Source organism: Salvia splendens, chromosome 15 (genome assembly GCF_004379255.2).
Source record: "Salvia splendens isolate huo1 chromosome 15, SspV2, whole genome shotgun sequence".
NCBI lineage: Eukaryota > Viridiplantae > Streptophyta > Magnoliopsida > Lamiales > Lamiaceae > Salvia > Salvia splendens.
In genome coordinates this window covers 30,141,835-30,157,140 of record NC_056046.1, presented here as the reverse complement: position 1 = coordinate 30,157,140, position 15,306 = coordinate 30,141,835, and the positions used below count along the sequence as shown (strand labels likewise).

At 33.1% G+C, this 15,306-nt stretch overlaps 2 protein-coding genes across 2 annotated transcripts; both read right to left on the bottom strand.

The window, feature by feature from the left end:
• Nucleotides 1–347: 347 nt before the first annotated feature.
• LOC121768485 ((+)-pulegone reductase-like) lies at nt 348–2,693 on the bottom strand. Its single transcript, XM_042165030.1, has 5 exons — nt 2,444–2,693; nt 1,866–2,043; nt 1,412–1,578; nt 1,195–1,277; nt 348–880 (listed from the first exon to the last, which is right to left on the bottom strand). Exons 1-5 carry the CDS (start codon nt 2,666–2,668, stop codon nt 499–501), a joined length of 1,035 nt encoding a protein of 344 aa, XP_042020964.1. The 5' UTR covers nt 2,669–2,693; the 3' UTR covers nt 348–498.
• Nucleotides 2,694–11,078: 8,385 nt separating this feature from the next.
• On the bottom strand, nt 11,079–15,306 carry LOC121768495 (norbelladine synthase-like). The gene is made up of 3 exons (XM_042165037.1): nt 15,236–15,306; nt 11,569–11,776; nt 11,079–11,495 (listed from the first exon to the last, which is right to left on the bottom strand). Exons 2-3 carry the CDS (start codon nt 11,750–11,752, stop codon nt 11,197–11,199), a joined length of 483 nt encoding a protein of 160 aa, XP_042020971.1. The 5' UTR covers nt 11,753–11,776; nt 15,236–15,306; the 3' UTR covers nt 11,079–11,196.

Here is a 15,306-nt window from a genome sequence, read left to right as displayed (position 1 = left end):
ATTATTAAATGTTTTACATTTTATAAATAAAACTAATTTTCAACATTATTTGATTGATCACATGTTAAATTTATCGATAGCAAACCGATTAACCCGTTGGGCTATCCCAAAACCTGAGTTTTTAGGGTTAGTGTTTAACTTCTATAACCTGAAAAAAACCACTACTTGATTAGCCCGCACCTGAGTGACCCATAACTCGGGCAAGGTTGGCCTGAAACCCGCTGGGCCGACCCGATTGACATCCCTACCAGAGACGTCTATGGAAGTTAAAATTCAGAAATCTCGTATTTTGACTAAGTTTTATAATAAATATATAAAATAGAAAATGAAATAATGAGAGCCATGAATAGTGAAGGGAAGAGATAAATAAGAAATGGAGGATTGGAGGTGCTACCTGTTTAAATTAATAACAATACATCAAATTCATGATCATATATTTATAATTCATGATTATAACCTTATTTAAGTCCTTCCTTGTTTCCGATGGTAAAAACAGAATTACTCACGAGCAACCACCACCAACAGCTTCCCTACGTTGCGACCGGAGTATAAGCCAAAGAGAGCCCCAGGCGCGCTTTCAATGCCTTCGGCTATGTCTTCGACGTATGTGATCTTCTCTTCCTTGATTAGAGGCACAACCATCTCCAGGAACTTGGGGTAGAGATGGTAGTGGTCGCTAGTGAAAAATCCTTCCATACGGACCCGTTTTACTAATGCGTTAATCAAGTTGTGGATGCCTTCGGGCTGCTCAAGGCTGTTGTATTGGGAGATCATCCCACAAAGCGCAACACGGCCGTTGAGTCTCATGTTGTTTAGCACCGCTTCGAGCATCTTCCCTCCTACGTTGTCAAAGTAGATGTCGATGCCATCGGGGAAGTACCTAATTAACAACAACACAAATTTGTGAGTATTATCTACATAACGATAAATTGCCGGAAAAACTATAAAATTTGGTCAAATTCTTTCAAAAAACTAACCCAAAAAATTATATATTTGGATTTGCTATCCACAGTCGTGGGATGATTGTGAACTGATCCATACTTGGTGGTTTTTTGCTAGTTTTTATGAAATTTGTGTTTAATACAAAATGATTCTTTTGTTATATAAGAACATAAATATGTGTATTGTGTGTTAAATTACTAACCATTCTTCAATGTTAAATAAGTATACACATTTTTATAGCAATGATAGAACCTCTTCAACGCTGCATTATAGTCTTGCTCTTCTTTGTAGTTGAATGCTTCGTCAAACCCGAATTTGTTCTTCAAGAGATCGACCTTCATCAATGCAAAACCCCACTTGTTCATCAAATGTGAAACATAAACTTGCCACAGAAGAAAAATATCACATAAATCGACAACCAATCTAGCCAACAATCTAATAAGTTTTCGATAAGCCATTAGATTCTGACCTTTTCTTTGCTCCCCGCACTCCCAACAACGTAACACCCTGCGATCTTTGCAAACTGACCAACGAGCTGACCAACAGCTCCGGATGCAGCAGAGACATACACAGTTTCCCCCTTTTTGGGAGAGCAATACTTGAAAAAACCAACATAAGCTGTCATGCCAGGCATGCCTAAAATGATAACGCGAAACACGTTGATTTTCAGTCTCAAGTTAGTACATCTCCTACTGTTGTTTTTCAGAAACTATCAAGATAAACGCTACAAATCCAGCATTTCCCAATCTATTAATTCAAGCATATATAGTTCATCAACAACTCGTTTTCGTTAACAGTTTAACTGCATACATAATTCTGCAGAATCACAAACAACTAGTTCTAGATCAGACAAATAGCACTAGGAAGCAGGAATCAAGCGTGAAATTTGAAGTCGATAATCACAAGGGGCTCAAGAAACTCACCAAGAATCCCTATATAATAAGAGAGGGGCAAATCTTTATCTTGAACCTTAAACAATTGGTCTGGATCTTTAATAAGGCTATACTCCTCCCAGCCAGTAAACCCCCAAACTAGCTCGCCCGTCTTGAAATTTGGATGAGACGAATCTAGTACTTTCGACACTCCAAATCCATAAATAGGCTGTCACCAGAAAAAGGTCAACAAACACAAAAAAGATGCAACCAACATTGCATCAATGGAAAGATAACATTTTTTATTTCTTTCCCCAAAATCTCAAACTATTCATCAAACAAGACCTCTGCAGAAACATCAAAAAGACATAACAAACATTTTATCAATAGAAAGATACAGTTTATATTTTTCTCCCCGAAATCTCAAACTATTCATCAAACGAAAAAAATACTACTGTTATATTCCAATGAGATCATCTACACAATATTGTATTATAAGTCTATTTTTTTAATAAAATAAAAAATTAAGGGCCCCAATTTAAATCAAGACATGTATAACAAATTCTATTCCAACCAGAAGAAAAATTAATTTCAACAAGAAAAATTTCACTTAAAAAAACTATACTTACAGAATCCAGCGTGAAAGAAGGTAATTCGAGCTCCTGATTCTTCATGAGGGCAAGAATAAAAGGATCGATGGATAAGTAGAGATTCTTCACCAAAACGGTGCCGTCGCAACCGCTGGGAATTTTGAGCTGAATTTTGGAAGTTCTCAGCGACATATCGGATTCTTTCAAAGATGTTTTGACATAGTTGCTGAGTACCACTTGCTTGTTGCTAATTTCCTCACCCATTTTGCCGTTGATTCTGGTGGAATTCTGGTGTTCAGCTTCATTGTTTTATATCTGAAAATCCCTAGAAAAGCTCTTGGCTAATGGAGTAGAAGTTTTGGGTTGTGTGTAGTAGCGGGGCCTCTGCTAGGTGAGAATCATAGGGAGCTCTAATTTTCTATGGAGGGACTTCTTTTTTTTATATTATTTTAGATCCGTGAACTTTAAAAATATAACTTGAGGTCCGTCAATCGTGAGTTAATATCAATCGAAGTACTTTTTTACTATTTTCAAGTTTTTTGGATGAAAATACCCTCAATCATATTTTTAATTAACTTATCACATACTCATATGGTTTTTGTAAATGATAATAAATAGCTAAAGTGGACATATGATAAAGTAAGAGAGAGAATAACGTAGAAGAGAGTCTTATCTACATTATTCTCTATCTTATTTATTCATTAATTATTTATTACTCCCTCCGTACATGAAACGTTTTCCAGTTTTTCCATTTTGGTCCGTCCGTGAAATGTTGTCCACTTTGCTATTATTTTACTTTTTTGGTAAATGGTTCTCATATTCCACTAACTCATTACACTCACATTCTTTTATAAATTCAATATATAAATATGGGACCTACATTCTACTAACTTATTTCACTCACTTTTCTTTACATTTCTCAAAACACGTGCCGAATCAAACATGGACAACATTTTGCGGAAGGAGGAAGTATCATTTGTTCAAAATGAGTGCAGAAAATGAAATGTGACAAAATTTCAGGGACGGAGGGAGTAGTAAAAATATGTATAAAAAAATATGGGTATGTGATAAGTTTATTAAAAATATGTACCCGGTATTGAGGGTATTTTCATTAAAAAAACTTGAAAATAGTAAAAAAATATTTCGATTGATATTAACTCATAGTTGACAGACTTCAAATGATATTTTTAAAGTTCACGGATCTAAAATGATACATTGACAAAGTTCGTGGACTAAAAAAAAAATTCCTTCTACTCTATAATAGGCGGGGGTATTTTCTTCAGCAACCATTTAATTAAAAAAAATATTAACACCTAAAGCCCCTAACCAGCCGCAATTCTCCAACACTGAACACTTGAAAAAAGATCCAATTACGTGGGCCCACCAGGCCATATAAGGGAAACTGAACGAGTCTCAGTTTGTATTTTATTTTATGACTTTAGGTTATGGCTGACAAAATTTATTGTATTTATAGGTCATTAGGTATTAAGTTCACTACATTTGACTAATTCACGCACAACATTTGTAAAGTTGTTTTCAATACTTTCAATTTTTCGTAAAAATGCGACACAATATTAGACTTATTATTTATTTAGTTGACTAAAGTTTAAATTTTTTCTCGCATATTTATTTAAAAAGATATTTTGATCCAGTGTTTAAAGATTTTGTCAATTAGGTAGAGTACTTGTATTTTAAAGTCTAAAATTAGGCTTGTATATTAAAAAAACATATTTTGTCCTATACATTAATAAATTTTGTCAATTAGATAGAGTACTTGTATTTTAAAGTCTAAAATTAGGCTCCAATATTAAAAAAACATTTTTATCCTATACATTAATAATTAGTAGGCTCGTATATTAAAAAAACATATTTTGTCCTATACATTAATAGATTTTGTCAATTAGGTAGAGTAATTTTATTTTAAAGTCTAAAATTAGGCTCTTATATTAAAAAAACATTTTTATCCTATACATTAATAATTAGTAGAGTACTTGTAGTTTAAAGTCCAAAATTAGGCTCGTATATTAAAAAAACATATTTTGTCCTATATATTAATAGATTTTGTCAATTAGGTAGAGTACTTTTATTTTAAAGTCTAAAATTAGGCTCGTATATTAAAAAGCATATTTTATCTTATACATTAATAATTAGTAGAGTACTTGTATTTTAAAGTCCAAAATTAGGCTCGTATATTAAAAAACATATTTTGTCCTATACAATAATAATCAATTAAGTGTCCTCGCTTCTGGTCCTAACCTATATAGTTCAATTCATATTTAACATGTTAATCAAGTCAATCCATATTTAACTCATTCATAAAGTCAAAATGAGATTAATTAACCATTAATTATTAACAAAATTAGTATTTTAATATGGCCAAGACATATAACCAGATCTAGGAATGAACGGCGATTGGGGTCGAGGGATTATTAACATAAATTATTAACAAAATTAGTGTTAGGAAAATTAGTTGGGTAGGTGGAGGAATGTGAAGTTAGGTCGGATTAGTTTGGTTGTGCTTCAAGTCTTCGACCCAAAGATGTAGAAAGAATAGCAGATATGCAACGGCTAATGAAAAGGAGAGTGTTAATCAAGGATCAATTGAGAATTTATACTATATTTATTGGAGGCTATGAAGAAACTACACGTTATGGCTTAATAAAGTGTTAATTTAGGCGCTATAAAGTTATTTATGAAGGTATTAAGACACTAAATGTTCTAGTGTATTTTTTTTCGTAGTCATAACATAATTACATCACTTTATCTGTGTTCATGGATTAATGTGAAAATCACATTTTATGTGAGAATCGAGAATAATATTTTGAATGTATAAACTTAGATAATTCACGGTAAAAATTAACCGTATGAAAATAATATATTTATTCGTGACTAGTGGGATTTTAATTCATATATTTCACTTAATTTAATATATAAAAACGGCAAACTATAAACAAAGTTCAAGAAACAAAAGAAAAATATAAGTAGGGTTGAATTTATAATACATTACATTTATTAAAAATCCCTTCTATGGATGTGCCTCTCTCCTATTACACTGGAATTCTTGGTAAATTTGTTTGTCAAATTAGCCGCCGTATGTATCGTGTCAGTGCATATTATTGTAGGATAATTTGCCTATAAATTTATAAATTTTCATCAAAACATAGTTTTTGCATACAGACTTTACAATTCATATGTAAATTATCAAACTATTATTTTGTTCTATTTTGCAACCAAACTATTAAATTCACATGTAAACGATCAAACTATTAATTTGTTCTGATTTTGCAACCAAATTACTGATTCGATTTGATTTTGCATTTTAACTATTAAATGTGACTTCAACCAAAATAATGTTAAATTTTATAGTTAAATAATTCATTGGTTGAATTATGGTTATAGAATTATATCAAACCATTTTAAACTCAAAATCTTAATCGAAAGCAAAATCAGAATAAATCAATTGTGAAATACGTGTTTTAAAATGTTAACAATAATAACACATAACCACATCATACACGCATCGCTAACAAAAGTATTAGACTTAAGTAATAATCTTTAAATGAAATTTTCTGCATCTATCACTGCATTTTTTGACGATCATTTTGTGAAGGTATGGCCGGTATCACTGCATATGTTGGATTTTACGAGATTTGCTCTCCAAAAAAGGGTGAACTCGTCTTTATATCGGCTGCATCAGGAGTTGTAGGTTAGCTTGTTGGCCAATTTGCTAAGCTATTTAGGTGTTATGTCGTTGGAAGCGCAGGATCACAACATAATGTCTTTTAATTACTCTTTTAAATTAATTTATAAAAATCCATTCACCAACTTCTTTTTTCAATTTGAATTTGCATAATTTGTTGGTGATTAAATGAATATGGAACATAATAGTAATAATTAACATAAATAACCATACAGTCAAAAGTCAACTCTAATTCAAGGTTTAAAATATTCAATAAGCATTATCTTTAATAAAAAATATTAATAAAAATAACCTCAGCAATTATCTTCATACTAAAGCAGCTATTTTCTTTTTGGGGCTGTAATTACTTTATATTTTTTAGAGTTAATTTATTTATATATATTACTTTGTTCAAGGTTGACCTTTTGAAGAACATATTGGGGTTTGATGATGCATTCAACTACAATGAAGAATCGTACCTGAATGAAGCCATAAAGAGGTATATATATAAAGTGACAAAATTAATTAATTTCTTTTACATATATAATTAACTGATCTGATCATATAGATTATGGGCCAACAAGATATTGGGTCGGGTCGGGCCGGTCCAATCCAAAGATATATATATACATATAGCCCATATGGCCCTGGCTAGCCACATAAATAAACAAAATATAGCCCTCGGCCGTAGAAATATAAAAATCATCTTTATTAGTTTTGAAACATCACTTGAAAAGACTAGTTGAAGACATAATTGATTTATGTTTCATAGGTGAAATAATTATGCGACAAATTCAACCATCACACTAATAAAAATATGAAACATCTATGTTACTAATAATTCCGCTGGTGGATAACTTCGACCTAAGGTCGATCAGGATGGTTATGCTAGGGGCGGCGCCGCTGGGGAAAGAGCTGGAAGCGGCTCTGCTCAGCCGCGTGTCGCATGCGGTTTTTGGACAGGTGAAAAGTGAAAAATAACTGATATACCTAACTTCATTTTTCATGTCCTTCAAATGATCATTTAATACCAGAGACACTAAATTCAATTTAATTACTCCCTATATTTGTGTTGAGATTATAAGAATTATACTACTAATTGATTTACTTTGTTTTACTCTAAATTCAGTGTTAGGAAAATTAGTTGGGTAGGTGGAGGAATGTTAAGTTAGGTCGAATTAATTTGTCATTACTCCTCATTGATGTGATGCATATATATCTAATCGATTCGAATCTTTATCATGGTACCACTTGCATCTAATACTTTGACAATTTTGGATTATAATATAACTAAATATTACTTACGAAAAAATATAGTATGGACAAATAGGCTAGGAAATTTATTTTTATTATTCAGCCCATGAATTTATTATTTTTTTCCAATAACATGAATTCCCTGTGGTCTATCTAACCCACCTATAATAATGGACAAACGGCCTAGGAAGTTTATGTTTATTAGTCGGCCCATGAATTTATTATTTTTGTCTAATATCTTTGAATTCCTCGTGGTCTATCTAACCCACCTAGAATAAAAAAGGATATAAATTATGATAATAATAGTATTATTATTATCATACATGGCTAAGTACATAACTTCGTGTACAAATTTTTAACATGCATGTTACGTGGTAGCAACTGCAGAGATTGGCAGTCATTCTATAATTAATTAAACAATTTATTGAAATTACCCGACAAAGACGGGAGCATCACTATAAAAAAAGGGTTAAATAAAATGAAATCAAATTAAGTATGCCATTCTATTGTTCAATAAATAAATGTTGAATTTGTTGAAAATTCGGTGCAATATCTCTCTCTAGGAACCGTGCATTTAGTTATATTATAAATCAAAATTGACAAAGTATTAGATGCAAGTGGTACCATAATAAGGATTCAAATCAATTAGTTATATATGCAATACATCAATAGGGAGTAATGACAAGTTAATCCGACTTAACTTCACATTCCTCCACCTACCCAACCAATTTTCCTAACACTGAATTTAGAGTAAAATAAAGTTAATCAATTAGTAGTATAATTCTTATAATCTCTACACAAATATAGGGACTAATTAAATTGAATTTAGTGTTTCCGGTATTAAATGATCATTTAAAGGACATGAAAAATGAAGTAAGGAATATAAGTTATTTTTCACTTTTCACCTGTCCAAAACCGTCTGCGACTTCCAGCTCGTTCCCCAGCAGCACCGCCCCTGACAGAACCATCCTAATCGAGCTCAGGTCGAAGTTATCCACCAACGGAATTATTATTGTCATAGATGTTTCACATTTTTATTAGTGTGATGGTAGAACGTGTCGCAGAATTATTTCACCTACTGACATAGATCAATTGTTGTAACACCCCATATTTTGTATTTACATTTACATATATATATATATATATTTAGGGAGATGATCAAAATAAGTATGTGTTTAAATCCAGAAATGCAGCCCAAATCTTAGCCCTACGATTAGATGATCTAATGGTCAATAATTAACCAAAAACACGGAAGGTCATAATTAAGCATTTTTAGGTCATATTATAAGATTTGAGTTTAATGTCATGTTAAGATCATTTTAGGTCATACTTGGTTAGTATGACCTAAAAATACACTAACCATGACCTAAAAATGCCCTACGCATGATATTATTCTGCGTTTCTGTATTTAAATATGGTTTTGCATAGATCAAAACCCTATTTATATATATATATTATAGGGATGTATTCATATCCAAATGCTAAGTATAAGTGAAACACAAAACACATGCAATCCATTGGTTTTGTGATCTAACGGTTAGATTAATGCCACGTGTCATCTAATAATGTAGATTTTTAGCCGAATAATGTACCTCGGCTAATAATGTAGCATTTTGTTTAAAAATGTACAGTTTTAGTCTAATAATGTAAATTTCTAGTCTAATATACCTCGGCTAATAATGTAGATTTTTAATATGATAATGTAACTAATCACAATCATCCAATCTAATGATCCAAGGGTTGTGATTTGTGTTGTGTTTTGCACTAAGATGCTGTAAGGACCCTAGCACACCCCATTATATATATGTATATATATATATATAGATTGCAGTAATTACTCCTATTTAAATCCTCCAATAAAAAAAATCACCAAATATTCTATTACTATTCACAGTTTTATTTTCGTCACCTTAATACTAATTTAAAAATATTAATAATCACAGATAAATTTCAAGATCAATTAAATGCATTCCATATACTACGCATTTTATCTATCCATTCCATGTGTGTTTCATGTCTTTTATTCCCTTAATCAAATTCTAAGTTACTATTTCCACTAGTTACTTTATACTCCGTAATTACTAATCTTACTTAGTAAATCCTAAAATTTAGTTTAACATCCATAGTCATTCTAAATCATATTTCTTTTACCAAATCTTATAAATAAAACTCATTAACCTTATCAACTAAATTTCTTTAATCTCAATTATTTGCAATCGTTAGAATATGCTTCAATCACCAATTCTAGTCTCATTTCTATGGTTAATCCACTTACATAATCACACTTAGTTATTAGTCATTACCATATTCAATTCCTTACTCAAAAAACATCTTTCACTTCAATATTCCAATCAATTTTCCAAAATATATCAAATGACCATTATAAATTCTACTAAATTTATTTTAGTCACTAAATAGATATATTATTCATTTTCAACAACAATTTGACCAATTAAGATTCATGGATTAAAGCACTAAGATAGTCAGTTCATACCCAAAATCATACATAGGTTCAACTCAATTTAGTTCAATGGAAAAACTTATGTTTCCGACGTCTACGGACAAGGATTGATAGATAAACTCAAAATGTAACACACACCTTATTTGACAACCAACGAGGTCAGAAATGTTTTACCTCATAACCTATAATAAGTTTCAAATAAAAGAAAAATAGGATAAAAGAGAGCCCTACCTTGATAACCATACGTTGGTTCGACTGGTTCAAAGCGTCAACAAAAATTAAATGAAATTTTCATAGATTGCAACTTCTTCTTCCTCCTTTGCTTACTAATCGGTTGATTCTCCAAAGTGGGGTGAATAGTAGGCTAGTAGCTATATTTGATTTTATAGCAAGAGCCACATTATTTAATTAATTATGAATAGTAAATGACAAATGACACTATTTTGATCATTCATATTCTTTCTAAATGATTCCATGTATAATTGTCTTCATTGTAGTAAAAAAAAATTACAAACCTAAAAAAATCGTGCCTCTCGAAGAGTTTTGGAGATAAAAATATACATAGCATCTTTTATGCAAAATGACCATTTCTCCCTTCTATTGTATACGCTATATAATTTCCGATTTAATTCTATTTTCTTGCTCAATCTTAGTGACGTGATACTTGTGTAACCCCAATTCTATATAAAATAACATTCAGTGTTGTGCACAGATTATAAAAATTTCAGCCTAAATTGACAAATTTGTGTAGAAAGGAATTTTCCGACTAAACCCTGATTTGGGGTGTTACAATTATGTCTTGAACTAGTCTTTTCAGCACAACTTTTTCGAAGCGGACTGCTATTTGTTCAACAATCGTTGGCCGCCAGCGGTCCGCTGGGCTGGTCGAATGCTCTAGATTTTCATCTTCGAGTTTTAGCTATCTTTTTAGGCTCAAATTTGCACATTTTTCACAAAACACGTCAAAATACCAAAATAGATAAAATATGTAATTATTGGACATGTAATGCAACATTGATACTCAAAATGGACCAAATAAAGGCCATAAAATAGTGCAAAAACCGAGGATATCAAAGAGTATGACTCCCATTTCGTTAATATTTTCAATTCACTTTCTATTAACATTTTTAAAAATTCGTGGTGGATAAAGTGTGACTTTTAATAGCTAACGTAGGGAGTAGGATTTTCTTGTGGCAGCTTTTTCAAGATTTCATAGTTATGAGTTGATAAAATATGTAGATTCATATTGATTGTTGTTATTAAAAGCATGGAAAAAGAGAAAATGAAATACAGAGATATATAGTAGGAGGATAGAAATTTATTTTAGCAAACATGAAAGTAAAACACGCAGTCCCAAGTTAATAGTAGATCAATTGTCGTTGTTGCGGCTATAGTTGATCAATTGTCATTGTTGCGGACCAAATACTTAGCACAGAGCAGCATGAGGCCAATGTATGGTTTAATGGAAGCGATTTCAACATTAGCTGCAGCTTCTTCTTTGAGCTCGTACTCGATCGTAGATCGAGTTATACACTGCTTCTCGTTTCCCTCCACCTCCATCACATTGAATCTCATACGATACAGCGTGAACCCTAGATCCAGAAATCCACCTTCCACAACCTCTGCCTCCTTCACACGCTTCTCGTTATCCACCACCACGAATTTCTCCTTGAACGACTTCATCCCCCCTCCCATCCCTGCTCAATTAATCAATTAATTAATAATTACATAAATCTAGCGGAAGTTGATTGAACTGAATGTGGATGGTACCTGGACGGAAAACGACCTCGAGAATGGTTCCGGCGCCGCCGTCCCCTTGGACGACGTCGACCCGGCTGATAAAGTCGGAGTTGGCTTTCTCCGCCACTTTGGGGAGCTGTAGAGTACCGTAGAGCTTCCACGCTTCGGATGCCGGTACATCAACCGTCATCTCAGCGGACATTGTTCCGTACATCTTCGATTTCCGGTTGCGGCAGATGTGTAACATCCCAAACTTTTGTGACCCTTTTTATTATGTTATTGGAATTTTGGAATTTTGAAACGTTTGATTTTATGTGATTAAGTGCTTTGCGTGAAATAAATTGTCGTGGTAATTGTGGAATGATGAGCTCGAGATTTTATCGTTGCCCAATGTGGGGAAAAGGTTAATAGGATCATGCATTAATCCTTTCTCGAGCCAATTAATTGATATTTCCGGTCATTCCTAATTATTGAAATAGTACTTCTTTTTGTGGATTTAATTAATTGTTTTGGGACATTATTCCAAATTAAATCCAAACCGATAGACCATAAATTGTACTACATGAAATTCGAACTCCATTTTTATTTTTCCTTGGGAGTTTCGAAAATCTCCAATAGGAGATTGAATTATTTTCCTTTGATTTAATTGGTACTTTACTGACTTCCACCCTTTGAATTTAATCCAATTAAATCATGGGATAATTTATTTCTTCACCCAAAATAAATAGAGAGTTGGGATATTTCCTTGGTTATTTGAGCCTAGCAATTTTCGGCCCCTCCACTAAATTTTGGGGGATATTTTATTTGTTTCCTAATTTGTGGGATCCCCTTTTTATTCAAATAAATTCCTATGTCATTTTAATTGGGGATGTGAATATTTTTCTACTACTTCCCTTCCAAGTCACACGTCCCATACTATTATTTTCTTTGTGGGAATTTAATTAATTGATGCCTATTTTATGGGAGCCTTTTTCCACAAAGAAATTACCTAATTTAAATCCTATTCTATTTAATTGGGGATTTAAATAATTTTTGTACAAATTCCTCTTGAAATTTTCGGCCCCCACTATATTAATTCCTACTTGGAGATTTAATTTATTTTTGTTCCCTTGTTTATGGAATATTCACCTTTATTTCCTAATTTATGAATATTCTCTCCAAGTAAATAATTGCTATATTTCCTTATTAAATTTTCAGCCAATTTTCGAAAATGTGGCTCTTTAAAAATTGTGGGATTCTTATTCATTGGTCTATATATTTAATTCCCCACAATTTATTCATTTAATTCATGGATTTTAACCTAAACTATAAATATTAAAAGCTAAAACCCTAGCCCCCATTCTTCAAAAAAAATGCCACCCTCTCTTCTCTCCTCTCCCACACGGTTTCTCCCATTCTCCCACTCTCCCATCTCCAAAAAAAAAAATCTTCCATTCAAGCTTATTCTTGCATCCATTGAAGTTGCCTTCAAGAATCTCCGACGAATCGCCTTGTTCTTCGCTTCTACCGATTGGTTTTTGTCAAAGGAAGGTATAATTGCTCACTTTTCTTCTCCTTCTCTTTTGAACCATGTTTTGAGTCCTACATGCATGTAGAGAGTGTAGGTTTGATAGATCGCAAATTTTAACGGTAGGGAAATTTTGTGTTCATAAGAACTTGGTTGTTTTTGCCTTGTTGATTGGAATCATGTGGGTTTGGATCAAAATAGTTGTGAATAATATGAGATTGTATGCAAATATGTGTTTGAGGAATGTGTAAGCATGATGATGTGTTTTCGAGCATGAAGAATCGGTGTTTTCGTTGTGGAAATTTAAAAAACCCTATTTTCGGATTTGAACCAGAATTCTGTGATGCTCGACCAGTGACTTATGATCTGTAGTCGACGCATCAAACGAACGAATTTTGCTACGAAATTTTTACTGAGTAAACTTCAAGATGTTTTCGGTGTCTCGTGTGAATTTCAGCCTGTTTTATCGAAAAATGAATTTTTAATAAATGTTTGAAGTCGACCGCGCAAATCTGCCAGAAACGCGAGTTCTCGCCATGAATGTTTCGTTTTCTGTTTGACTAACCAAATGAACTCCGATTGACGTGATTCTTGAACGATATGAATATTTGATGTGTCTTCTGTATTGTGTTAAATTTTCGGCCTTTTTGGGCATCGTATGAAATTATGGTGAATTTTTCAAATGAACTGCGCAATACTGTCAGAAATGGTATGTTCCGACCAGAGAGTTCAATATGTGATATGACTGACTAAATGACGTGATTTTGATATGAAAATTTTCATGGATGAACTTGAATGTGTCCTCTATGTTGTGACCAAAATTTAGCATGTTTTGAGGTCGGATGAATTTATAGTGATTTTTACAAAACGGTCGCGCAATTCTGCCAGTTTTCTGCCTTGATTAAATGACACTTAGTTTCAAGTTTAAAAGTGTTATTTGATGCATGTATGTGCAAGGAACGTGTTTAATTGTTGAAATCACTTGCGATAAGTTGAAAGGTGTTACGTGTGTTTTATACCCTTGTGATGCATGTTGGGTTTTGGGATTGAGGAGAACGATGAGAGAGAAACGATAGGACATGCATAGTGATATGTTGTTGTGTGAGACTGACTTGTGTTGTCGTTGACAAGGGTGTTGTGTTTTCGTGAACTCGAGGATCGAGAGTTGCTAGGTTGGGTTGTGATTTTGCTAAGAGAACGAGGTGGGCTTTCTTTTCAAACCTCTTTACTTTTCCGAAAATATTATGTGGAGATACAAGGGTGGTTTAACTGTTATGTCATGCCATGGACTGTTTTGTTATGAGATTGTGTGCCTGATGCCTAGTTCGTATGAGTTTACTCCGTTAGGCTATATGGCTGTTTTGTGAAACGAATTCGGGTCCGAGTAGGGCCGTAAACCCTATCGGGCTGTGTACACTGGTGGGATCGTGAGCCGTCCTTGCAAGTCGGCCGGTCTCGTGGGCGAATAGTGTGGCCACACTTTCGTCGCACTGTGGTTGTGATTGTTGGATTGATGTGAAAAGTGGGGAGATTATTTTGACTGGCCAGTCTATGAAACATTTTTTTTTGGTGTTCTCGTGATAATTTCTTTACTGCGTATAAAACTCGAGATCACTGGTATGGATGACATAACTTGATAAATGTTTTCGGCATGAGCCCATTGAGTACAACAAGTACTCAGCCCTGCAATTTCTTTTAAAAATTTTGCAGGTTGAGTGGGATGTTGCGGTGGATGTTGAGCTGGCTAGGGACCTTAGGATACGTTGTGTCGTCATACATAGGCGTGATCCTCGACTCTCCTTGAACCTTATTTATCCGCTGCTATGTTTTAATTTATGTCTTAAGACCGTAAGCTTTTCGTTTTGGTGTTGGGACATGTATGGTGGTGTTAGGATTTAAACGTGCATCTACGTTGTCTTTTGAAAATGGTATTCTCCGAATTTAAGTTAAGTTCTTGTTCTACTTTAGTTTTTAGTTATTGTATTTCTTAAGTCTAATTTTTCCCTTTGTCTTTTTAAAGGTATTTTATCTTATGTCTTTTCAAAAAAAAATATAACCTTAAAATTTTTAAACTAAGTTGTTTTCCTTTCTTCAAATCATTTAAGTTGTTCTTTTTAAATTGTAATCCATGCATGTCGGTCACGATCGCCGCGTTTGTGGTACCCCTTGTATGGGCGGTCGTGACAAGATGTGATGTCTATGCACTACAAAGAGGAGTTGAGATTGAGAGGGTTATTATTTATAAAATAAGGGTGTGGTTG

What these genes read in the sequence shown, in the direction of transcription:
- LOC121768485 (XM_042165030.1), bottom strand. Translation starts at nt 2,668, where the DNA reads ATGGGTGAGGAAATTAGCAACAAGCAAGTGGTACTCAGCAACTATGTC. An exon ending in CTTCTTTCACGCTGGATTCT is followed by an intron (nt 2,044 to 2,443) that starts GTAAGTATAGTT and finishes TTCTGGTGACAG; the next exon opens with CCTATTTATGGATTTGGAGT. An exon ending in TTATTATATAGGGATTCTTG is followed by an intron (nt 1,579 to 1,865) that starts GTGAGTTTCTTG and finishes TTATCATTTTAG; the next exon opens with GCATGCCTGGCATGACAGCT.
- LOC121768495 (XM_042165037.1), bottom strand. Translation starts at nt 11,752, where the DNA reads ATGTACGGAACAATGTCCGCTGAGATGACGGTTGATGTACCGGCATCC. An exon ending in CGAGGTCGTTTTCCGTCCAG is followed by an intron (nt 11,496 to 11,568) that starts GTACCATCCACA and finishes TTAATTGAGCAG; the next exon opens with GGATGGGAGGGGGGATGAAG.